Source organism: Chrysemys picta, chromosome 3, assembly GCF_011386835.1.
Source record: "Chrysemys picta bellii isolate R12L10 chromosome 3, ASM1138683v2, whole genome shotgun sequence".
Classification (NCBI taxonomy): domain Eukaryota; kingdom Metazoa; phylum Chordata; order Testudines; family Emydidae; genus Chrysemys; species Chrysemys picta.
In genome coordinates, this window is record NC_088793.1 from 150,728,010 (window position 1) to 150,752,987 (window position 24,978).

At 39.1% G+C, this 24,978-nt stretch overlaps 1 protein-coding gene across 15 annotated transcripts in view; it reads right to left on the reverse strand.

The window, feature by feature from the left end:
• The window catches only part of KIF6 (kinesin family member 6), a 378,942-nt gene that overhangs the window by 83,222 nt on the left and 270,742 nt on the right, over positions 1-24,978 (reverse strand). For 10 of the 15 annotated variants that reach the window (XR_010599843.1, XM_042848514.2, XM_042848511.2 and 7 more), the window contains 3 exons: positions 11,299-11,407; positions 10,209-10,238; positions 3,826-3,881 (listed from right to left, as the gene is read on the reverse strand). The exons of 1 other annotated variant lie outside the window; for it this stretch is intronic. Coding sequence is in view for 12 of the 14 variants with exons in the window: in XM_042848514.2 (XP_042704448.2) it covers positions 3,826-3,881; positions 10,209-10,238; positions 11,299-11,407 (195 nt within the window). In the remaining 2 variants the exon portion in view is untranslated. The remainder of the gene's footprint in view (positions 1-3,825; positions 3,882-10,208; positions 10,239-11,298; positions 11,408-24,978) is intronic. 4 more of the 15 variants (XR_010599844.1, XM_042848507.2, XM_008174761.3 and 1 more) reach the window with 2 other exon arrangements.

A 24,978-nucleotide genomic window follows, 5' to 3' on the forward strand; every position in this document is an offset into this window, starting at 1 on the left:
CACAGAAGGTTAATAATGCTGGGCTCTGGCAGACCAAGTGGGGAGCAGGTTCCAAAGCTGAGGACCCCTTATGGACTGCACCCTGCCAGCAGCTCCTTCTCATTTATATTAAAGTAGCTCCAGCTCAAATACCTCTCTTCATCTCATTTGTGGTAGCATACCACAGGCAAAGAGACTGTCTCTCAGGTGACCAGATCTCAAACCATTTAGTGCTTTATGAGTTAAAAAACCCAACATGTTGAAGTCCACCCAGATGCTTATTGCAAAACCAGTGCAGATCATGCAGTAGTAGGAGAACAAAAGGTTAGAAGTTTATAGAGATTCTTACACTCAGAGGTTTGGACTATGTGACCATACCCTACAGTTTTATTATTATTATTATTCATGATAGTCCAGATTCTGCCTCCTTTCCTCATGTTGAGTACTACCCTGCAATCAGTGGAACTACTCACAGAGTAAGATACTATTCAGTATAAATAAGGGTGGCAGGATTTGATTCTCTGTGGTGCAACTGCAGAGAGGAATTAAAATAGAGGAATGCTAGCTGCAGTATCTTATTACTGATATTATAGTCGTTCTGCAGTTAAACTCCCACTGACTCCTAGGATGTTTTTCCTTTATCTTTTTGTGAAATCAACAACAGCAACCACAAAAGCCTACCAGAAAAAGTCACATTGTGAATTTCTTTGCTCAGTTCCAAGTGCCTTATGTGTTTTTCAAAATGCTGATGTATTTGGGAAGTGGTTGCAGTATTTTGCATAACTTCTATTGCAAAATACTGCAATACTTCCAAAAGAAAGTCAGAATGAGAGGGTAGTTATGACACACAGGATACAAATTTAGGTTACAGCCAACTACTGTCAATATCACTGTATATAATCAGACCATGTGAAATGGGTTCTACATTGCACCAAGTGGCTTACCAGGAGGTTCCCCCAATGACCTCTGTGGTGCATAGTTTTATATTATTAAGTGTAACTTGGAAATAGAAGAAACTGATATTGATGGGATCTGTTCTTGATTTTGTACATCAACTCAGCCAGGAATGTTTTAAGGAAACCAAAACAACAATAAAAGTGAATTAAAGACCTAGCTGCAGGCCCAGATGACTATTATTGCCCCTATCAGGTTTTTCAGTATAATATTGGCAGGTTAGTAACCTTATGTGGCATCATTAACGTTGCTTTGTCTGAATACGCAAACTATGAATGAGCCAGGCTTAACTGGAAAATTGTTTCAGACTGCTTAACTATGTAAACTGGCCTAATTGCTCTGGTTTAGCTACAGAAACTTTCTTGACCCTAGGGATCTAATAATTGTCTGAGAGGTGCTAATAGGCAAGTTTATTAATAGAGGTGATCTGAAAAGGCCCTGATAGGCCGAAGGAATAGCTCAATATAACCTACATTATAATTCCACAGTACTAGATTTCATATGCCCAGAATGTAGTTATTAAAAAAAAAATTCTTCTGGGAAAGTGGTTTTGCACTATGATCTCTTTCTTAATCCTCTGGCATTTTATTAATATTTTGAAACTGTTAACAAAGTAGCCTATGTTACAGCCTGTGACCGAGATTTTGAAGTGATCCATGAAGGTGGACACTCCCATCAGCGTGGAGTTCAGCTGTGTACACTCACACAGATCCTTTTATAGGATTGGTGCCTAAAAGCCTATACAATACATGAAAAACATTTATAACCACAAAATGAGAGTTTGTCTGCCTATCACTTGAAAAATACCAGATCAATTGAAACTAAAGTTAGTACAAATTGATACTATTAAAAAACCAAACCAACAAAAAACACACCTAAGGTGAGGACTTGAATTCCAAGTTTCAGCCCAGAGTGAGTTTTTAGGAAAAGTTGGTTGTATCTTAGAGAAAACTGCATTTACAATGGATTGGAAGCAGATTCTAGACCAATAATAATAATAAAAACAATAACAACAACAGTAACAATAATAATAATACTACTATCTTGGACTTTCTTTCAAGGATCTCAAAACACTCTACAAAGATGGATATTATTCCCATTTTACAGATGGGGAAATTGAGGTGAGAAGTTAAATTTCTTGACCAAGGTATCACAGTGAGACTGCAGTAGAATCAGGAAGAGAAACATACAGCTCCTTCATCCTAGTCAGCCACTCTAATCACTAGAACAGCAACATTTTCAAAGTAATCAAACTTTAGGCAACTAAGTTTGTTTAGATGACTGTACTTTTTAGTAATGGCAGTGATCTTGCTTTAGAAAAAATTAAAGCTTTTAGAAAAGGGGTTTTTTAATGAAAAAATCCGCAATCTGTATGTTGTGTCACAGGACATTTAAAGCAAACAATAACAAACAAATAAATAAAGTCTTCTAAAGGGTTTCCTTAGAAACAGGTAGAGGGAAAAGGACTTTCTGTTCTGATTTTTGAAAGGAACCTTTTGGCATCTTTATGGATGGTTATTATCAGAATTACCTGTGGATGGCAGATATGTATCTTGAAGTTCAGCACAGCTCTACTGATCTGTGCATAGTGGCAGCCAGTGATCGAAGGGCTGGCTATTTTCTGCTACTGATCCATTCACATTCTTCAGTGTTAATATTGAAACAGTAAATAAAACCAATTTTGATTATCTCAATACAGGGTTTGATGAGAAAAACTATTTAACAACAAATGTTTGTAAATGCTGCAAAATCACAATTCTGTTCCAGTGTTTTTGTGAACAGTTCTGACTATCTTTTGGGAAAAGGAAAAGCAAACAATACTGCAATCAAAGCCAATGCTTTCCTCTAGATTTTGCTGGGATCCACTAAAACAAATTAAACATAGCCACTCAAAGAGCGTGGCTCTCATTTTGGGTTTGTAAAACAGCATTTTGCTGGTACATACTGCCTAGCAGGATACTCTATGGGCATGTGCTACATGGGAATACTCAGGAAATTTAAGCTGAATGAACTAAAGGTGTGAATTTAAAGCACCCAAACTCCAGTGTGGATGCTGTCATTCAGAAGTAAAGTGGTCTTAATCTGCAAGTGGGGGTTCTACCAAAGCTCCGAAGCTTACAGCTATGGTAATGCTCTGAGTGATTATATTGCCTGTCTGTGGAAAAGGATTCTTTCTCTCAGGACCAGTGAAGATTTCCCCAGCATAGAGCTTGGCTGTTTGGGCTAGGAACTAGAGAAAGCATTTGGCCCCCAGGAATATTAAAATCCTACAGTGTTGTTTCTTCTGAAAAGAGCAAGATAAAAAGGTGTTTTCCTCCTGGTGCAGAGAGATTTCTCTTGAAACCCTGAGATCTTCTAATTTTTTTGTTTGTTTAAACACTCACCCTTCCCATAGGAGTCTCACATTCCTACTTATTAAATGTATAAGGGTGGAGCACAAAGGCCCAATCAGTACTGGGGCCCTGTTGTGCTAGGTTCTTTACAAACACACAGGTAAGTGCAATCTCTGACCCGCACAGTTTACAATCTTTCTAAACCACACAGTATTTGGATATTTTCCGCATCAGATTCTGGATTGCAAATGCTAAACACCTTTCAACAGGGCTGCGTTCCACTTCAGATAAGTGACAGCTATTACCTAAAGCCCCAAATGAAGAATATATTTGGGGGCTTTCACATTATGGAATTTCTAATAATCAAAGTTTGTACTTAAAATGACCACATCTCCTGTCATCAGCTGGGACCTAGTCTTAAAGAGAATTTTATTAGTAATGGGTTGGTTAATTTTCATCAGAAAACAGACTCTGGTTACATGTCCCTGGTATGTTATGAATGTATGTTAAAACCGACAATTATTTAGATAGATAAGGAAATTAAAACAAATCTACTTACTTATTTTATTTCTTACTTCATTTACTTTTTCTCCTAGGGATTTTGCTTCAGCAAACCTAATGACAGAAACAGAGTAACAGGTGGAGTTACTCAAAACTACAGCTAGAGCTATTTGTTGAGAATATTTTTTCTAACAAATCAAGACTGTATTTCTCTTTGCAAATTATCTGCAAACTCATTATTGTGAATGACTTGTTATCTGTAAGTAGCGTTGGTCACATTTTTTTAGACGGAATAGACTTCCATTGTAAAAGGCAATTTTGTTCAACTTGAATGTGTCAGTTTTGACAAAATTTTTGACTGAAAAAAGTCTAAATTAATCATTATGACTTTCTTGTTTTGTTTTGATAGTGTCAAAAAGTTTCATTTAATTTTGTTTTGACTTTTATATTATATGAAAATATTACTTTTAATATTACATGCAATATTTAATATAGTAATATAACATAAAAGTCAAAACAAAATGAACTGGAACAACGTCAAACTGAACTGTTTTTACCTATTGAAACAACATGCTTTTTACCTTATCAAAACTAAATGATTTGATGGTCCCAAACTGAAATTTTGTGGCTTGTTTGTTTCATGAGAAGTTTTGAAATTGTAGCTTTTCATTCCAATTCAGAATAATTAAAAAAAACCCAATCCAAAATGTCAGAATATCTTAGGGAACAGAAATTCCAAGTTTTATTTGTAAAGATTCACTGAATAGTTTGGATGAAAATTTTTCAGCTTCTGAGCTGTATGCAAACTTCTCACATCACTATTCATTATTCGTGATGTGTAACCGGTCACCCAAGTCACATAGTAAGGCTCCCTAACAAAATTTTAGACAGGAGAATAAGAAATGATGAATAGTGGAAATTATTAATACTCGTTTGTCCACAGATACCCTTCTTTGCATGCAAATGCAGGTATTCAAACAAAAACCCAGCCATATTCCAAACATTTGTTGAACTGAAACCCATCCATATGAAATCTTTCAAACAAACAGCAAATGAAAAGGGGCCTGAACATGGTGGAACTGAATCAATGACTTCAAAATTCAAATCAATGTATGAAAAAATTAGTTTTGTAGCATTCAACGAGTGCTATGCATAGCTGGAAAAGAGGTTTTAAATATGTGACATTTCCCTCAGTTTATTTCATACTCTGTAGAGGATTATAACTGATAAACACCCATAAATTAAATACCTTTTCTTTCAAGCACATTTTTGTCCTTAATTTTCTTTTGCACTGTTCCAGTAATACAACATTTTCCTTTTACTTAATACTGCACATTTGTACCCTCCTTATACTAGCACAGATTGAGGTCTTAGAGTCTTACCATCTTGGGATAGTGGTTTGACGGAAAAATTGACCTTGGTCAATACTTGGATGGGAGACCAAGTACAACCCAGCCAGCTGCAGGAAGTGGTGTTGGTGATTCAGTAAATGGCTTTTCCCTCTGTTTTTGTACTGAGCTAATTAACCCTCATGTTTCTAGGGAGTGTTGAAAAAGAAAACTGAGGCTTTGACCACTTGTGATAATTAAAGATCCCAGGGAACTTTTTGCAAGAGTAGGGATGTTAACCCTGGTGGCCTGGCCAAGTTCTAGTTCTGGTAATAACCTTCCTACTGCAAGTTTCAATTGTTTTTAACCTTAAGTCCTGAACTGTTGTGTGGTGTTTCTGTGTCTGCTTAAATTGCCACTTTATTCTATAATGAAGATGACTGCATTTCAATGGCAGGTGAGTGATTCCTGCGTGTGTAACATATGTACAACTATTTTGGGCTCTTCTGGATGTGAGATCATAATACAACGAATAACACTTTTAGTGCTAGAGAGAGTCCTGTGGCACCTTTAAGACTAACAGATGTATTGGAGCATAAGCTTTTGTGGGTGAATGCCCACTTCGTCAGACGCATGACTCTCTGTTGCTTTTTACAGATCCAGACTAACACGGCTACCTCTCTGATACTTTTAGTGCTGTACATTTCCAAAGCACTGTACAAACATTAACTAAACAAACCCTATAACACCCTTTGGAGGAAGGTATTGGCATCCCAATTTTAAAGGTGGGGAAAATGAGGCACAGAGCAGTTACGTGACTTGCCCTAAGCCACGCAACGAGTATAGTGCAATTAATAAGTTCCTAGCTCCTAGCCCTTTGCTCAAGCATCTACACCATGCTGTCTTCTCTGCATAAATGTACAATGGTAGTAGTTTAAGTCATGTAAACAATGATAAAATTAGTTGCCGGTTGGAGTGACACGTGAGGCTGTAAGCTCATTGAGGCAGGGGATATCTTTTTGTTCTCTGTTTGCAATGCTTAGCACAATGGGTTTCTGGTTCACGACTAGGGCCTCTACGTAATTACTATGGTGACACAAACAAACAATTTCCTTATTTCTTATTTCATAAAAGATGACTGCAATGCTTAACTAATAACACTAACAATGTTTCTAAATTAACTAACTTGAAAACTTCCTTGTTATCCTCTAAGGGTCACATCCTCATGTATTATTCAAAATAATCTGCAGTGATTGGTTTCTGCAATCTGCAGTGGTTTCTGTTCAGCTGGAAATGTGATGTAAGGCAGTATTCCTTTCCCAAAATACTAACAATTAGCACTCTCAGCAAACTTGCTTCATCTACATTCTTACAAGGTGCCCATCACAACGATATCTGAGCACCTTCCAAAAAGAACAGCCAAAAGATAGGATCCAGTAAGTGGACTAAATTTCTCCATCTTCCCTAGGAGGCTGCTAGAATTTTCCTCCCCCTGCTTCCTTTGCCCTTTCCGTTAAACAGGTTGCAGTATCCCAGGCTGTTTGTGCTATTACTGCATCAGCTGACAGAATCACTAGCCTGCCAGTATCTAACTCAGTAATTTGTAAAGCTATTTAGGGTACATGGTATACAAAATACACTCTGTAACACCAAATTTATTCTAGTTTAATGATAAAGGAAATTAACTCTATATACAATGGCAACAGTTGAAAAAGTCCTGAGGGATTTGAGGTATATTACAGGAAAACTCCATTGTAATAATCGAAGAAGGAAATAAATACCAGAGGGGTGATTTGCTGTATCAAGATTGTTGTGGTGGGGCAGTAGCGTTGTTGCGAAATTTGGAATGGTTACTTAGATGTGTATAGTCATTCCTTGCAGGGTTTGGAGGCAAAACTACTGTACTTGACTGTTAACGGAGCCTTCCGCTGATCTGGATGAGCCATGCTCTAGCAGAACCCTGCTGGGGAAACCCACAAGTTGTATTTCTGTCTAGCTCAAACAGCAGTGGTGGAGAGTTAAGAAATATTGCTTTCCCACTAGGGAGATGTGGTTTGGGTAACTGCCCCATCTTAATTAGTCAGTTTTCCCCTCAGACTAGGTATTTTGAACCACCACATCCACATTTGCTCATGCTCACTTACTGTTAAAGCTGAATTCAGCATGGATAAGTAGCCTCTACAAAAAGGCTCCTTGACACTTGCTATTTATGACACAAGTAGGGAGAAGCCTTAGAAACATTCATTTGCATTCTTTTGTTTTTATAAGCTACTGTATTTCCATGAGTATTGACTTAATACAACCAAAGGGATATCCTGCAGTCTGGGCAGAGATCTAAAGAGAAACCTCCAAATGGCCTCTTTCTCTTCCCAACCCTTGGGCCAAATCCTGAGTTCCTTACTCACTGTTTCTTGGTCAGTACTCAGGTAAAATGCCTATGATTGAGTAAAACCAAAACAAACACTTCTGGGTTCAACCTGCTAATTGAATTATGGGAAAAGGTGTAGTTTCTGATTCTTTTCCAAGAAGAAATCTAGCATAAGGGTGCTCTTAAGGGAGACTGATCATCAGTATGTGAACATTAATGCTTACTGGTCAGTTAAGCAACTGTATTCGTGCAGTCCATAGGAAATTCACATGTAGCCTGAGTGAGTATACAGTTCCCTCAAGAAGACTGTTGTTGCTGAGATTTTAGTTGCCATCATAAGTAAAACTCATAGGGTGAAATCCTTGTCCCATTGAAATGAATGGGAGTTTGGCCACTGACTTCAATGGTGCAAAGATTTCATCCTTAAAATGCAAATATGACATATCCAAAATAATTTTTTTTGAAATATAAGTCTCTGTTTTTCAGTCAGCATAAAAGCTGACTTTCTCAGAGGCCATCAAATGGGAGAGCCAACATCAGTTTAGCACTCATTTATTTCAGACTATTAGGTGGCACAGCTTGATTCCATTAAGGATTATTGCAGACTCAATCACCATGGGCCAAATTCATCCCTTGGTAACTACTGACCACAACAGTTAAACCAGGAGTGAATTTGACACTGTGGTATCAAAGCAGATTAACAAAAGCTTGTGAGTAGAGGAGAAAAGGCAAAAATGGCCTAAGCTGGCAGGCTGGATAGTTGAGACTTAAAGAGGAAAATAAGTGGAAAATCTGGGGTAGGAGAACAAAGAAACTGAGAGCTTGTCTACATGGTGCGTTTCAAATGGGACCACCAGCAGGGTCCATACAGGCCAGACAGTGCACGGCCTACTAGTGTGCACTAGAATTTACACCTCTGTGGCACACATTAATGCACCCTGTGGACAAGCCTTCAGACCAGCCTTACATTATACCTCTACGTTACAATGAGATCTTGTAATTGGAAACATACGCTGGGGCTGGGTTTAGAATGTCTGGTGCAGCATGGGAAGCTAGATTGTAGTGGCTCGACTGGGACAAGTTTTCACACACGTTTCACTGGAAAATGAGATTTAAGATTATTCTTCACTTCAAGGAATGGATGCTAAGAGAAGCCTCTCCTCTCCTCTCCTCTCCTCTCCTCTCCTCTCTTCAATGCCTTGGCAGGCACAGACATTATTAAGCTTTTTGGAGGTCTAGTGTAGGAAGTTAAAGGCCCGGAACTCTGCCTCTGTGTGGTTACAAATATAGGCATTTAGGCAGTGCCAGTGGGCAGCAGCAGCAGTTTTCACTGTAGAGGATAGAAATGAATAGCAACTATTCTGTGCCAGATGCATACATGTCTGCAGGAGTGGCCCTTATACCTCATGAGGCCACTTGTTTAGTGTTCCCCAAGGCCAGCTGAAGTAAAGGGGCAGTTAAAGTGTATTGAGACGAAGAAACCCTACATTCTGTTTCTCACTTGAGCAATGACTCATTCATTGTATGACCTTCATCAAGAAACTAATCCTTAATGTACCTCAGTTTCCCCATCTGTAAAAACTGAGAAAAGAAATATTGACACACGTTTGGAAAGTGCTTTGTGGCTTACAGATGAAAAGCATTATTTACAAAGTTTAAAATACATATTTCTCTTATGCACATTGTTTTAAAGGAGCACCTGCTGCCTTTTTTTTTTCAATTTTTATTTTAAATCAAATTTAATTCAAGATTTTTATTGTATTTCAGTTATACAAAGGCATCTACAGAAAGCATCTATATAGCTGGCTCCCAGTGCTCAAGACATTTGAATTGTTATAGTTGTTAGCATTACAGTCAAGCTTTCAGTTTTATGTTAAACTCACAACCAACACAAACAATATAACTAACATGGAAATAAAAAGAAAAGAAAATTCACCCAAAATAAGGTAAAAGAGGGAAAAAAACAAGAGAAAAAAGAGAAGAAAAAAGCAATTAAAATATAAGTAAATTGAATCAAAAGCTGCCATGATATAACAGAAGTGGTTATGCTACTGTACACAAAAATATTAGCATGAGAGGCTTGCATATACGGGAAAGGTATGGTAACCTTTAAATATGTATTGTGCATAAGATCTTTACTGTGCAATTTGCAACTGGTGGTTCAGCAGCTGCATTCCAAATTACAGACTTGAGATGAATCTGTTTTTAACAAACATAATAAACTTTGAGTTGCAAATCTCCTTTGCTAAAGTCCACTGCAAACAGCATGAGAAATGATTTCCAAATGGATCAAGATTCACACAGCACTTGTGAATAATGACAATTGCTATGTATTAGAAATGGGGTACTCAAGAGTGTGGGTCTGAACTCCCTTGAAATTTGGGGAAATTTGAATCTGGTACAAACTTTGTGGTTTGGGCCGATCTCTACTATATAGTCAGAATATAAAAGGAAATATGCATTTTCCTTCACAATGCTTTGGGTCAGAGAAATTGATAAAAACATGCATTAAGTCCAAGAAATGATGGTCCTGATTCACCACTGCGCTACTCCAATTTTATGTTGATGTAATGTCACTGAAATCTTTATTTATAAACTGTTTTATCAGTTCTTGAAAGGAAGAGATGTAAGAAATGATCGCATTAAGTTACTCATGAATCATTTGATCTATTAATCATCAGAATACAGACATTTCTAAACAGGATAGTTCAATATGTATACTTTACAAAAAAAATAAATACTTATCTACTTCTTACACTCCCATCATCTTGGTTCCTGGGTGTCAGAGAATGGAAGATGTAGACATAAGAATGAAGTTATGCAGTTCAGAGAAGGTGAACAAAAAACAAACAAACAGCGAGTTTCAGAATAAAATGCAGAGAGGAGAGGGAGATAACCTGGGGCCTGATTTTCAGAGATACTCTCAAGTTAATGGGAATGGTAGCTGCTCAGTGCCTCTGAAAATAAGGCCTTTGGTGCACATGGGGTGGGAGACCATTCTAAGGATGAAGCCAGGAAAGGGAGGAGACAAAAGGAAAAGTTGGGAGAGAGACACAGGAGTATAAAAAGTGAGAGAGGTATTATAGATCCACCTTCATACCTCTGATCACCTCCCAAATGCCCTGTTTGTCACTGAATGCTGTGGGTGTGCTGTGTATATATGCCACATGCAGAAGCGGAAATGACATAGCATGGTTGGCCAGTTGACATTGTCTGATGTGTTGTAATTTCCAGGATTGTCACTGTCTTCCTTGCTGTGGATTGCTACTTTCAATATGCTGCTCTTCTCTAGTCCCGTCCATCTGAAGAGCTCAAAGTGCTTTACAACATTAATATGTGCGGTAGGAAAATATTGCTATTTCTATTTGAGAGAGATAGGCACAGAAAGGTTCAAATGACTTGGCCAACAACACACAGAAAATCAGTAGTAGAGGACTAGAACACAGATTTTGTGAGTCCCTTTGGTATCTTAATTCAGTGCCTCAGCCTATAAAACTCTTTCCTACAATGGAAATTATATTAATGAAAGTAGTAGTCACATGACTCCAACTTCCTTTACATCATTCAAAACTGTCAACGCCATCCTGCCATATATATTCTCTAGGGCTTGTGAGAGAAGAACAGTAATGCTCTGTGACCAGCCTGATCGCTCCTTATAATCTATTCTATTCAGGTTCTTATATAATGCCCTCAAGCACCTGATGGGCAATAAATCTTTCCCACAGGCACAGCTTGCTGCTGCCCCAAGTTTAAGTTTGAAGCTTGAAACATAGTTCACAAGAGTCATTGTGAGCCCTTAGATCCCTGGCTGTATCTCAACGTGACACTCACTCACCTCTGTTTAAGAAGCTGTTTGTTGTCCTCGATGGTTACGCTGTCGACATAATCCCTCTTGAAAATTTCAAAAGCTTCCTGACGTCCAAGTGACATTTCTCCTCCTGATCCTGCCCACAAAATAAGTCAGAACTGGCTCAGTGGCAGCAGAAGATAGTTCACCTTTGCTTTATTACTGTTGCAGACAAATATTACAGCAAGCCAGCATACAAGTCCTTTAGCAATCAACAGTCACTAACACAACCAGACACCAGCTTCCACTAAGAGAAAAGCAACAGAGGGTCCTGTGGCACCTTTGAGACTAAGAGAAGTACTGGGAGCATAAGCTTTCGTGAGTAAGAACCTCACTTCTTCAGATGCAAGATGCTTCTCTTGCATCTGAAGAAGTGAGGTTCTTACCCACGAAAGCTTATGCTCCCAGTACTTCTGTTAGTCTCAAAGGTGCCACAGGACCCTCTGTTGCTTTTTACAGATTCAGACTAACACGGCTACCCCTCTGATACTTGACACAAAGAGAAAAGGCATTTTTGGGAGCAAATTTTTTACTGACAGATTTCACTGATTCACTTCACTTGGGCATCTTCAAACCTGAATTCTTAATTTTTCAAAATAACTTTAATGCTTCCTTAAATAAAACCAGAGTGTAAAAAAAATCTAAGCATGGCAAACAATGGCAAGTGAAAACATTGGTATTTTCATAAAGCAAATTGCACATTTTTCTGTGTTCCTCTTTCATTCCCCATTGCTGGTTTCCAGTTACCATCACTATGCAATGTCACAGAGCACGTTATATCACATTTTAGCCCAAAGACCACACACTGAATATTTTCAGTTCACACGTGGAGAGAAACTTTGGGCTTTGTTTAACTGTTAACTTCCTTCAGTGACAGGTCAAGTACTGAACACACAGAAATGGGCTGAATCCTGCACAGCACAGTTGCACTGTTGAGTATATAATATAATATATGGAGATATCTTATCTCCTAGAACTGGAAGGGACCTTGAAAGGTCATTGAATCCAGCCCCCTGCCTTCACTAGCAGGACCAAGTACTGATTTTGCCCCAGATCCCTAAGTGGCCCCCTCAAGGATTGAACTTACAACGGTGGGTTTAGCAGGCCAATGCTCAAACCACTGAGCTATCCCTCCCCCGTGTTCTTCTCTCACAAGGAAAAGAGAGGAGGACACAAAACACCAGAAAACTATCCATGATAGGGTGATGCCTTGTTTCTGCAGACATGCCCATTCTCTACCTTTGCTCTAACACTTTGTCCCCCTTTTTTGTGTATGTCCTATGCTTTTATGAATAAGAAAGCAGGAACACAAGGGGGTTGAGACTTATTACACTACTTGCCACACACTATTTGCCCATATGCGTAGCCTCCAATCACACCTGTATCTGAATACAATAACCGTGGTCCCCTGTCTGTCCATCAGAGGGATCAATACGAATTTAACCTCCAAAGCTTTTCTTTATAACCACCTTGGAAAAGTCTCATTTACAAGACCTGCTATCTCACTTTCTATAGTGCAAATGTGCCTGGCTATTACTTATTAGCTCTCAGTACTAATTGGCCCACAGTTCCCTATAAGCAGCTACTGAGCTTGGTATCACCTATTTACATACAAATTCAAAGTTTTAAGGTGATTCAAGCTGACAGAATTATCTTATGTTTACGTATGGGTCAATAAATTCTGACGAAGACAGGATGAGATTCCCCGGGAAGTGCATGAGAATTGTCCAGGGAATGGAGGTGAAGTGGAGGGGATGGAATCTAGCATCCACACTATGGGAAAGGCAAAGATTAGCTAAGCAGCCTCTACATCACTACTAATCCAACTTCTAGGTAGGAACAGGGGCTACAAGCCATATACATTTCCTATGGGGAGGTTTGTAGCCACTTGATACTCTTCACTTGTGTCTTTTCTCTGGCCCATCCTCAATTCCTCCTCCTTCGTGGGTCATACAGAGCTAGCATGAAGCCCAACTCTATTACGTATAGAAGATGTGGAGCCTTCTGGAATGCCTGCTCCAAACACCATCCACTGAAGTATGGAAGTTCTGCTGCACAGCAGTCTTCCAGTACACCCATGCTATTGTGCTAACATCACCTGTTATATATCCACATGCAAAATATCATGGCTGCATGCTTTGTTAGTTACTTTGATTTAAATGTAAGGGAGATGGATATCAGTGAAACTTAAGTCTGAACAGATCTTGAGACAAGCTGAATTAAGTGTATTTGAACCCAGCCCAGCTTGTATGGAAAACCTTTGAATTAAAATTATCTGGCCCTTATTCTGATACCCCTAATCATGCTAGTATGCCTTACTCCATGATTACTCCCTGCAGACCGAGGCACTATTCAACATGAGAGAAGGTAACAGCATCTACCTCTCAGTGATAAACAACCGTGACTAGGGTGACCAAATGTCCTGATTTTATAGGTACAGTCCTGATATTTCGGGCTTTGTCTTATATAGGTGTCTATTGCCCCCCTCCCCTCCCAATTTTGCACACTTCCTGTCTGGTCCCCCTAACCGGGACAACAAATAAAAAATAAAATTTTCACTAAAAGTATACTCCAAAATATTGTCCTTAGTTTTAACCAACATTAATAGCACATCTGCTGCTAATTTAATAATTTGCCTTGAAAAAATAGCCCCAGAAGGAATGTCTGAATGGCAAAGCATGCAGAAATGCACCACCTTTTTCAAATAGAGAAGTTAAAATGGAGAGACTCGCTGCAATCTACACATCTGTTCAGCCCAAGTGAGCAGAAGGGGGTACGAAGGGATATTTTGTATGATAGTGGCCTGAAATGATTGCTCTTTCATGTCTGCCTTGAAGCAGCAGTTTAGTTTTACAAGTGGGATTTTATATCATTTTCTTCCCATCACCGGCACTAAATCTAATGTGCAACCTGAACTTGATGCTAGATCCACTCTTTTTTTTTTTTTTTTTTTTGCAGAGCTTCAATATACTTGAGTTAGGTGCAGCAAGCCTCCATGACACTCACAGCTGAGTGCAAGAAAAACAATGCCACACCCTTATTGTTGGGTAGTTCTGCAGGACCTCTGTCCCTCTTGCAACACCCCCATCATTGCTCCGGATTGCATACCCACCCCGCCACTGTCAAACTCACATGAAAAGCATCAGCATGGTCATTTGGACTCTTAAACAGAGCTGATTAGCAGGAAAACTGTCTTGCCAGACAATCCCTTTTAACATAAATGTTTTAGATTTCAGGAATGGGAAAATGGAAGCTTTCTGATCTGTGGTTTCCCCTCAAATTAACAATCAATGTACAGAAGAGTGTAGAGGTGGCTTTGGAAGACAACATTATTTTAATAATTATTGGTTCTGTCTGGTAGAAATTTAACAGTCAAAAATAAAGATCATCTGCTAATCATTTTCAATGATTACATTCAAGAACAGCAGATCTTATACAGCTGTGTAAAACACAGAGAAAATTAGTTGCCCAGGATTCTTGGGAAGATCAAACTTTCTGGTTTATTGGTTATTCTGCCATAATAAAATAGAGAAATCTATGCAACAGTAAATAATTGTATTCTGAAAATGGTGTCCAAAGAGAACTATTAGGAGATGGGAAAAGACATTAAGGCTTGGAAAGAAAAACTAGCAGTGTAGGAAATAAATGTCTAGACATAATGCAAGCAGAAGACAGTCTGCAGAAGAATGCTGGGGCCTGAGGAGAATGATGGAAAGATTTTGGGAGGCAGGGAAGTGAGGGAAATACAGCAGAGTCCGCAGAAGAAATCAAGAAACTGCAAAGAGCATGGGGAGCTTGATGGGCTGGTAGAAAGATATTATTCCCTCATGGCTGAGCTTTTGTTCCATTCAGTAATGAAGATGAATATGGTTTGCAAGTGGACTCCTTCTCCCACTCCTGATTCTGTGCCTTCTTCCATGCTACCTGTGATACTCGGAATGAACTCCAATTTCACTAAGCAGTCTCCTACTCTACTTTCACCTCCATGAGGAAAAGAACCCGATCATTGCTGGTATTGTATCTGTACTATCCCTGTTTGAGCTTGAAGACTGCATAAGGCATTGCTTTCTGTTTCGTAGATTTTTTCCTGATGTAAAGTGGTATGTACATCTATAGCACTATGTTTGCAATATTGTTGTAGCCATGTTGGTCCCACGATATTAAAGAGACAAGGTGGGTGAGGTAATATTTTTATTGGACCAACTTCTGTTGGCAAAAGAGACAAGCTTTTGAGCTACAAAGAGCTTAGTGTAGCTCATAAGCTTGTCTCTTTCACCAACAGAAGTTGGTCCAATAAAAGATATTCCCTCACCCACCTTGTCTCTCTATAGCACTATGCATAATAACAATACTAATAAAAACATAATTGGGAGAAAAAACAGTCCACAATGGTAAACTATTGCTGACAAGTTAACTAAACTGCTCAGTTGTAACTACTGATGATGTGGAAAGCAATTTATTTTACTGTTGGCTAGACCAGTTGTTCTCAACCTTTTTTCATACCGTGACCCCATATTTTCCCTCATAACTATAAAAAAGGGGAGGGTGGTCAGAACCCACAGGTTGAGAACCTCTGTACCTATGTTGCTCAAGTCATTACAATGCCAATGGGAGTTATGCAATGAAAGCAACAAAAGCAGGGGTTGAGATTATCCCACAAAGGTCTAAAATTTGCCCTTAGATACATCTACATCATTCCTCTGAGAAGGTTCCATTGACTAAGGTCAGAATTTGGTTCAATGTGTTTTTACATAAACCATTAACATTAATCTGTATGATTCAGACTTGATGTTTTACACTTGGAGATGGGCCTAAGCCTTATATCTGAGGTTCACAGCTCAAACACGTTTTTATTAGCAACAATATCATACATTCCTCTGAACTTTGGGGAAGTTTAGACTTGGGTCCAGATTTCAAATTCCCAAGATTGGGGGTGTACGAGTCCCGGGTTTTGGTTCTGCTCATTACTGTTCCAGATCTGGAATTTGGATTTGGGGTGTTGGTTCTGGTCCACCTCCATTTCTGATGCAATCCAATTACATATTTGGTACATAAATACAAATTCTTTCAGCCAAAGAGGTTCCCCTCCTTAAGAGTGCAACATGAAACAAGAACTGAAATGAGCAAGAACTGAAACGTTTGCTGCATGCTAGTTCATCCTGGGACAAATCCTTGAAGTCAACGGTAGTTCTGCCTCAAAACAGACTGAATAAAATTGAGTAAGGCCTCAGGAGTTGGTTCATTATCTCTTGAAGTGATGCCAAACAATAAAAATGGTTCCAGCACTCAGCCACATGTCTATGTAGGTCAGCATTCTAAATATACTGTTAGTCAATAAAGCCTTATTCAGATGACATAAATCCAGTTTTGCCAATCAGGAAACTGATTTAAAGGTCAATGTTTCTTTATGCTATGCTGACATATATACAAATGCTACTCGCAGCAATACTAAACAGCAAGTATTTGGCACCGTGGTCAAATAAAATATGTAACACAAACTCCAGTGGGGGAGATGTTTTAAAATAATGTGCAAGTCATCATCAGTGCTAATACCAAAGGGACACGGCCTCCTTGCAAATCGAGCACCGCCCAGATCAATCTCTGGCAAGGTGCTTAAGGTTGTCTGGTTGTAAATTCAGTTTATGTTTATTGCTGGCAATCTTCTTGTGTCACAAAAGCTATTGATGCCTACCTAATCACTGGCCATGTAACGGCATTCCTTGGTACACACGCTTCAGAATTTGTTAGTTTTCTGTTCTAATAATGACCAGACCAAGAAAGCAGCTGAAATTGAACCAGTGCTGATGGAGATGGGTGCTGGGTTCAGCTTCGTAAATCCTTATTTCTGATCTTGTCCTGCCACTTGATATGGAGCAGCTGATGCAGACTATGAGAACTGAAAATGGCAATCCAGTGTTCTTCAGTCTGCTTCCATGCCCACAGTGACATAAACGGTGCTGGAGGATGTTCAAGATATGAATGCTTGTATAGCAGCAGCAGCTGCCATGTCTTGGGACGTTCAGTGGTCTCCAGCTTGCTGTGAAGCAGTGGATATACAGAACCAGAGTTACACCAACTTTGTAAATGTGGGCATTCTGGTGCCCATGTGCTAATAGGGAAATGAGCTGCCAGTCTTATTCATGTTGACTAGTATCCATTGGAACTATTCAAAGAGTAAGTGTGAGTAGGTGTGTGAGTAAAGCTGACAGAATTGAATGCTTAGTTAATAGCCAAAATTTAGCCTTCTAAATCAATATTTAGGCACCTAAATAAGCAGCCTGACTTGCAAAGGTGCTGAACACTGATAAATCCTTTTGAACCCAGTTTTAGGGGCCTAGGTTTGAAAATGCAGGTTTGAAATGTTTAATTTCTTTCAGTGTTGCTTTATAGGACTTTAAAGATATTCAGGATTAGGAAGGCAACTTCAAGAAGCAACAGAGAAGCACATTAGGGTGCCGAGTCATATCCACCAGCTTTAAAACAGAAAGGAGAAGTTTATTTTCTGTAATCAGAACAGAAGAAGCTTCATAAAACTCAATTTGTGAATTCAACAGTAAACATGTACAGGCCCCTGTAGCTAATTTAGAAGGTTTGCTAAATGACAACATGGATAGATGTTGTGGAATTGAGTGGATGAGATGCAATGGAATTATCTATTGCCCCAGGGAAGCCTGCTTTAAAATCTAGCACAACAATAGAAAAAAGTTTTCAATTTAGATACTAAATCATGTGCCCTCATCATATGCTTAAACAACAGTTTACAGTTTTACAGAGCTCTGTCCCAGGCTGCAAACAAAATAAATGAGAAAAACAAAAAAACAAAACACTCACCCCAATAAAACAACAACCCCCCCCACCACCAAACAAAACAAAGAAAAAACCCCAACAGGCTCCTCCCCAGTGCTATCACATGTAATATCTTATGGTGTAACAGGATATCCATATTTTTTACTTACAAGTTAAATATTTCCATATTTTTACAGCACCTACTATGATGGCATGTTGGTCCATGATTAGGGCTCTTAAGTGCTACAGCAATACAAATAATATGGTAATAGAAATAAAAATAATAAGACTAATAAAAGTGATTTCAATTTAATTTTAGGGTCATAGGCAGGAGAAAATAAATTAGAGTGGATATCTGTAACTTTCCTCCACTGCTTTTGCAGTATGCTACATAATAGAATGGCAGTGTTGGTCATCAGGTGTTGATTGTGTTAGGAGAAATTGAAGTGGGTTCTGCAGACTCTCTGAATCAGATTGCTTGTTATCCAACCTGGATATGAAGGAGATGGAAGTGATTCTCTAGGGAGAGAGGTTCTTGGGTGTAGGCTGAGCCATCCTGAGGGAGGAACCCTAAGAGCAGCCAAGACTGGGGAGAAAGCTTGAATTTATGTTGTTGTTAATTTACTTGTTAAGAAAGCTAAACTCCAGGAAGAGGGTGAGTTTCTGATTCTTCATATGCATCTACTGTGGACTTTGGTTTAGAGAAGGTTGAGAAAGGCATCTGCTTATGCATCCCTTTTGGAAATTGGGTGAAAAGTATATTTTGAGCCTAAATCTTGCCGTTCTTACCTATTGCCCAATCCTTGAAGTTAATGATTGCCGAAGTTTTCACTGAGATTAATAAAACCAGAATTTGCCTTTGATTCAGGCAAAACACTCATTGTAGGGAACGTGGGGGCTGACTGAGTAAGGAGTACAGAAAGGGGCCCACTTCAAATCATTAAACTTCCTTCCGGAGACAGTTCAAGTGATGGATCTGTTCTTGCCATTACACATTTCCACTTATCGAATACCAACAAAGGAACTATGGTCACTTTTCAAATTATGCTGAAGACAATTTGAAATATCTTTTGTGGTCAAACAGAAAGTGTTAGACATGTAAGCAGAATTCATTACATCTCCACAAGGATCCCTTGGATATTATCATGTCCATCTGCTTAGCATGCAAAATAGTAAACGTTTTACTCAGCTGGAGAACAATGAACCAATAACAAATAAATACTTTATAAGACAAAAACGGAGAAATATTCCCCTGCTGTAAATCTCAGCTCGCTTCTGCATGAAGAGCATGTGTAATACATCTGGTTACCTTCACTGGGCTACACTTCAAAAACGGGAAAGACATAAACCATGGTACCCCTGCACTGGTATACAGCAGAACATGGAGTCTTTATGAAAGTTAAAAGCCTCAAAGGACAGTGCCCAGACTCAATGAGCTGAATGAAACTCGGGCACAATCTAATTTCACTGACACCATTGGCATTTAATCTGCTCATTTGTAATGATAATTTCAGAGCGGGGAAAAAAAGATCAGCTTCTTTAGATGGTAATCACATATATTCTGGTATTGCAGCTTTGATGCAAATGGCTCCAAAGCACTTCACAAATGGATGAAAGTCTTCCCTTTGCAGAGGGCCAGCAAAAGGCCTATGCATAACTAAAATCCAACTTAGTCCCCCAAAATAGGCCTTCAGTGGGATGTAAGTGGTGCATAGGCCTTTGCACTGGGGTGCATTACACTCAGACAAAACTGACTGTACAATCCAAACTATTTAGTATATATAAGAATCATTAAACCCACCATCAAAGTGAAGCCACCTCAGCGTGAAACACTGCAGCTTTTTGCCAGCAGACGACACTAAAGTATATAACATCCAAGAAGTGAAGAACAATACAATTTCCAATGGAAATATTTGGGTAAACAGCATGTGATTACCCAAACTGGAATCTGGCCAAGGTTACCAGGATTAAAGGGACACCAGTTAAATGTGCAACAAAAATTAGGTTTTGTCAAAATAAGTTTATAAGAAATGCTTCCATGAAAATTGTTTATAAAAATTCCAGCAGAAACATTTTTTAAAAAACAATGCGTTTTCCTTCAGAGGGGTCGAAATCCAAATATTGTAGTGATTATAAACCCGAAAGTTGAGGTGACCACAAACTGACTTTAAAGTAAAGCAAAACTGACTAACCTTTCTTAATTGTCCAAGATGAGAGTGTTGTAAAAAAGTAAACAACCAGCATTCACAGTGAAGAGCGTATTTGATCTTTTAAAAATTCCTTCAGTTTTATTAATCTAAGTCACTGCTAAGGGAATTTATTTTAGAAACTAATCTGACAGTACCTCTTTAACATCCTAACACACCTCTTGCAACAAAGGTCACATAATTCTTAATGTCCACAGAGTGCCAGGACTTCAGTTTTATGTATCATCTAAATGCTGGCACCTCTACTAGCATAGTGCTCCTTAAATCACCCCAAGACAGTATCAGCCCTACAAGACAAGTGTTGTGAAGACAATTAATCTTTTTGCCTCAGTTTCCCCACCTGGAAAATGGGCATATTAGTTTGTCTGCCTCATAGATGTATTGTAAAAATTAATTAGTTTTTAAAGCACAATAATAGAAGTCCTATATAATGTTAAGTGTTTTTAACAACTAATGAATCATCAAAACCACTTCCTGGCAGAACCCTACATTTTTCCCTAGGGGCCTTTGATCCAAGGACTACCTTGGTCTGACTGTGATTAGCTTATGTGATCTGTCAAGTTCACAGTTTGAAGTGGTATGGCTGCAAGATGCTACTGAATATCTGTTCTAACATCAAGGATTTACAGTGCGGCTACAGTTAATATATAATGTTGCCTAGTTATGCTTTCATGTTTTCTTTAAAGAGCCAAGGGATAGCATAGCTCCCAAATTTGAGGTGGGGGTGGAGGGACAGTAAGGACACAGAATCTGAGAATCAAAAAACCACTTACCATAAAAAAAATGTTTGCAGATGTCAGCAGTGAAGTAGGGTATTTGTTGGTACACACAAATTTGGCCAAACCAAGTTTCTTACGTTCTGATATAACCATTACTAAGGAAACATTTTACATCTCATGCATCAGAGTTTGCATGGTTCAAAGGAGTTAAATGAATGACTCAGCCTAAGCCCTTCATCTATTATCTGCTGATCAATTACTTGATCAAGGCTGCCTATGAGTTTACACACTTATATAAATATATATATACACACACTTATACATACACACACACACACCCCACATACACATACTAAAAGACAGCCCTTAATTAGTAGGTACACAGAGAAAGACGGAGTTGGGCTAAAGCATGGCAGGCTTGGCAGAAGCTCAGGGGAGTGCATACAAAGGAAAATCTGAAGTCAAACCCACAAGAACTTTAGGAGACCCACCCAATGGTGCTACCACATCTAAATAAATAAAAAGGATTCATGTTTGTCTGTGCCAGAAATCACACATATCACATAGCTTCAGACAAACAGGATCTATATCACACACACCACGTTGCTCAGTTTATATTAAGGGTTGGGCATTAAAAACAGGTTGTGTTTTTTTCCTTCTTAGTAACAGAGTCTAAGTCTGCTTTGCTCCACTGTTGATGCTGTTGCAAGGTTTTTGCTGGAGCAGGATAAGAGAGAGCTAATGTATAAGCCCAGTGTATTCAGAACCTGTGAAACTAATCCTTACGTGCAGCCAGTTGCAGGTGCTCTTAAAGCAATGGTAGCGACATGAGTTATTTTCCAAATTGTCTTGCAAGACTTTGCAACGTAAATCAATCTTATTCAATGGTGTTACTATGTAAATTCTCAGGAGTTATTGCACCCCAACTCAGAAATTAGCTTGCACAATATTTGCATTTGGTGGTAGGGCCAGATTCAGGGCTCCTTGACTACAGTTCAGGTAGCATAGCATCATCAAGGAAAAAAAAGTTTGTGTCGTAATGTAAACCTCATTTTGAGGGCTTGCTGATTATCGTCCATTAAAAATAATGATTTAATATTTATATTACGGCATCCCCAGAGACTCCAATAAAGACTGAAGCTCCACTCTCCATCCTGTGAAAAGCTTTCAGTCTTAAGAAACATGGTGCAACTGAAAAAGATGAGAACTCATGGAAATCCCATCCTCATTACTACACTGGCTTATCCAGTCTCTAGTGCAAGAGGGAACTGGTCACCTATCTAGGGGGATCTTTTGTTACTCAGATAAGAGACACAGTAAATGGAAAAAGTAGTTGTATGTCTACTGTTCTGGCAAAAGAACAACTTATTCCACTCAAAAGGAATAAAAGAAGGAAGACACATAAAATTAATTCCTACTTAGATGTCTATTCCCTGAACAATGAGCTGGCAGACAGTGTCCCACACCACTGAAAACCAACACCATGCCTCAGCTAGTGAGAGGAATAATAGTGTATCACAGTCATTTTTCCAAAGGCAAATTGAATCTTCCACCTCATCTGCCTCTTTGAAACTAAGTCTAACATCAGCCGTACATGTACTTCTCCAATGAGACTCAGAGAAGGTTAAAGCTGGATCTCTTCTCATATCATCTCAGTTTATTCTGACCTGCTTCCATTCAAATATATTTTTGGGCTTAATGTTCAAACTACATCATAACTGCTGATCTGACACATTCATCCTTTGCATGGTACTGGGCCTATTCAATACTGGACCTTCTTGCTTAACTTCCAAGAATGCCAATCAGAGATGCATGTGGGTGTGGCTTTATATCATCTGGATGTAAGACTCTTTCTTCTCTATTAACTGAGCTATACTTAAATCTATATCACACGTGATGTAGATGAACACTGCGGTTTTATCTTAACATGGCAATGATGGGATTTTTACTATTACAACTGCAGCGTAAAGGCTTAATTTGAGTTTATACCTGACCTCTCAGACCATGAACAGCAGATTTGCAGAAAATATCACAAAAGGGAAATGCTGTGCTTCACAAAATAGGTGACTGATGTAGTAGTTTAAGACTGTTCTCTCAGAATACAATTAACATTCATTTAAAAGAAGGTTGTTTGCTGGTCAGCTGGACCATCTATCACCTTATATTAGACAACACAGCTGAGATGAAGAATGGAAGACAGCAAAGCAGTACAATACAAGTTTAAAATTCCTATAATCAATTAAATAAATATAGACGTTTTGACATTCTGCATACATTTTGTCATGTTTAAGTAATGAACACTGCCTTTAAATACTTGCATGACAAATGGAGCTAATCTCCCGCCTTTCCACATAATATCTCTCGGGATCCCTGGAAGATTACTCTGAATGATGGGGTAAGAGTATTTCAAAAGCCCTACAAAATGACTGCCTGCATCAATGAAGTCATGACAGGTTGGATCAGAGACAAGTTAAGTTTTTCCCCAGAGACATCTGCATGAATCTGCATGTATTTTTGGGGCCTGGAGAGCCGGCTTCAACACCAGTCTTGCCGGTAACACTAGAAACCACAGAAAGGCGTATTTAGTTTTCAGAGAAGTTTGGAGTCTAACAGAGGAAAACTGGCTTGTTATAAATATGTATTTGGGTTTGGAAACTCACTGTACTTTAAATTCCAAATTATTTCTATTCTCACAATTTTGTTTCGCAACCGCTCTTTTCTTTATTAAGGTAATTGAGATTTTCTGCAGTTAAAAGCTATAAGTCCTACACCTCAGATGGACAAGTAAAGACAGCTTAGAGGATATATATGTGTTGACAGCTGCACATAAAGCTTTCTGCAGGAGATTCTACTGTCTCTGCAGAGTTAAGAGTAGATGTAGAAAATACAGACATGAGATACCACATTTTTGTGTGGGAGCAGGAAACAAGAGGCCAAATTAGCTTGGAAAGAACTGGATGCACCCATTGATGTCAATGGAAATCTCATCTCCTTATGCTATGGCTGAACATGAGTGAGTCTTCAGTTGTATGCAAGGAGACATGTAGGTCAAATTCAGCCTAGGTGTAAGTGATAAATTCACTGACTTCAAAGATTTACTGCCCACTTACAGGTAGGCTGAATTAGTCCTGCTTCCTTTTGGCTGTGGAAAAACAATGATCAAGAGACTAGGAAAACCCAATGCCAGTGAATTAACTTTGGCCCTTGGTTTGATGAAGCATTATAGGAGTTAGTCTCTGAGAAGAAAGTTGATTACCTATTAATACAAACATCAGAAGGCCTGCTTTTCAGAGGCTCCAGCCACCTCTGGATCCAGCTGAAGTCAATGGGAACAATAGGTGCTGAATAATTCTGAAGAGCAGATCTATCACCGCCAGAGGCTTAATCCTGCAAGGTGCTGAGTGCCCACTGCTTGGCACTGAGCATTCTCTATCGCCATTGAAGTAAATGGGGGCTGAGCGCACTGAGGGACTTAGGTGTGGCAATGTTTAGTGTAACTTTTAGGTGCCCTGTCACCAAATGGAGTCCTCAGCCCCAAACTGGGTATCCAGGCTTCCTCTACAATGCCTGAGGAGAGTCAGGCACCTAAGAAAGGGATTCACAGAAACCAGCAAGTTGAGTGGGGAGCTGCCTAAGCCAAGGAAAGAGGTGTGGCCTAAGCTGCACCCTGCAAATGTACCTTACTCCTGATGGAGCTTAGCCGTCAACTCAGGGGCTGAGCTGCTTGGTTTCATCAGGACATAAGTGGCTTTGTGAATGCCCACCAGCAGAAACTAAGGTGCCTTGGGAATTTAGGCATGTCCAGGGTTAAGGGGCTTTTGAGGATCTTGGTACCTCCTAAATGCTAAAGTGGCAGTAAGCCCATCCCTTTGTGGATGTAGCCCTTAGTGCCTCATAGAATGTGCTCAGCACCTTGCATTTTCAAGTTTTATCAGTAGTTGGAAAGCAACCACATA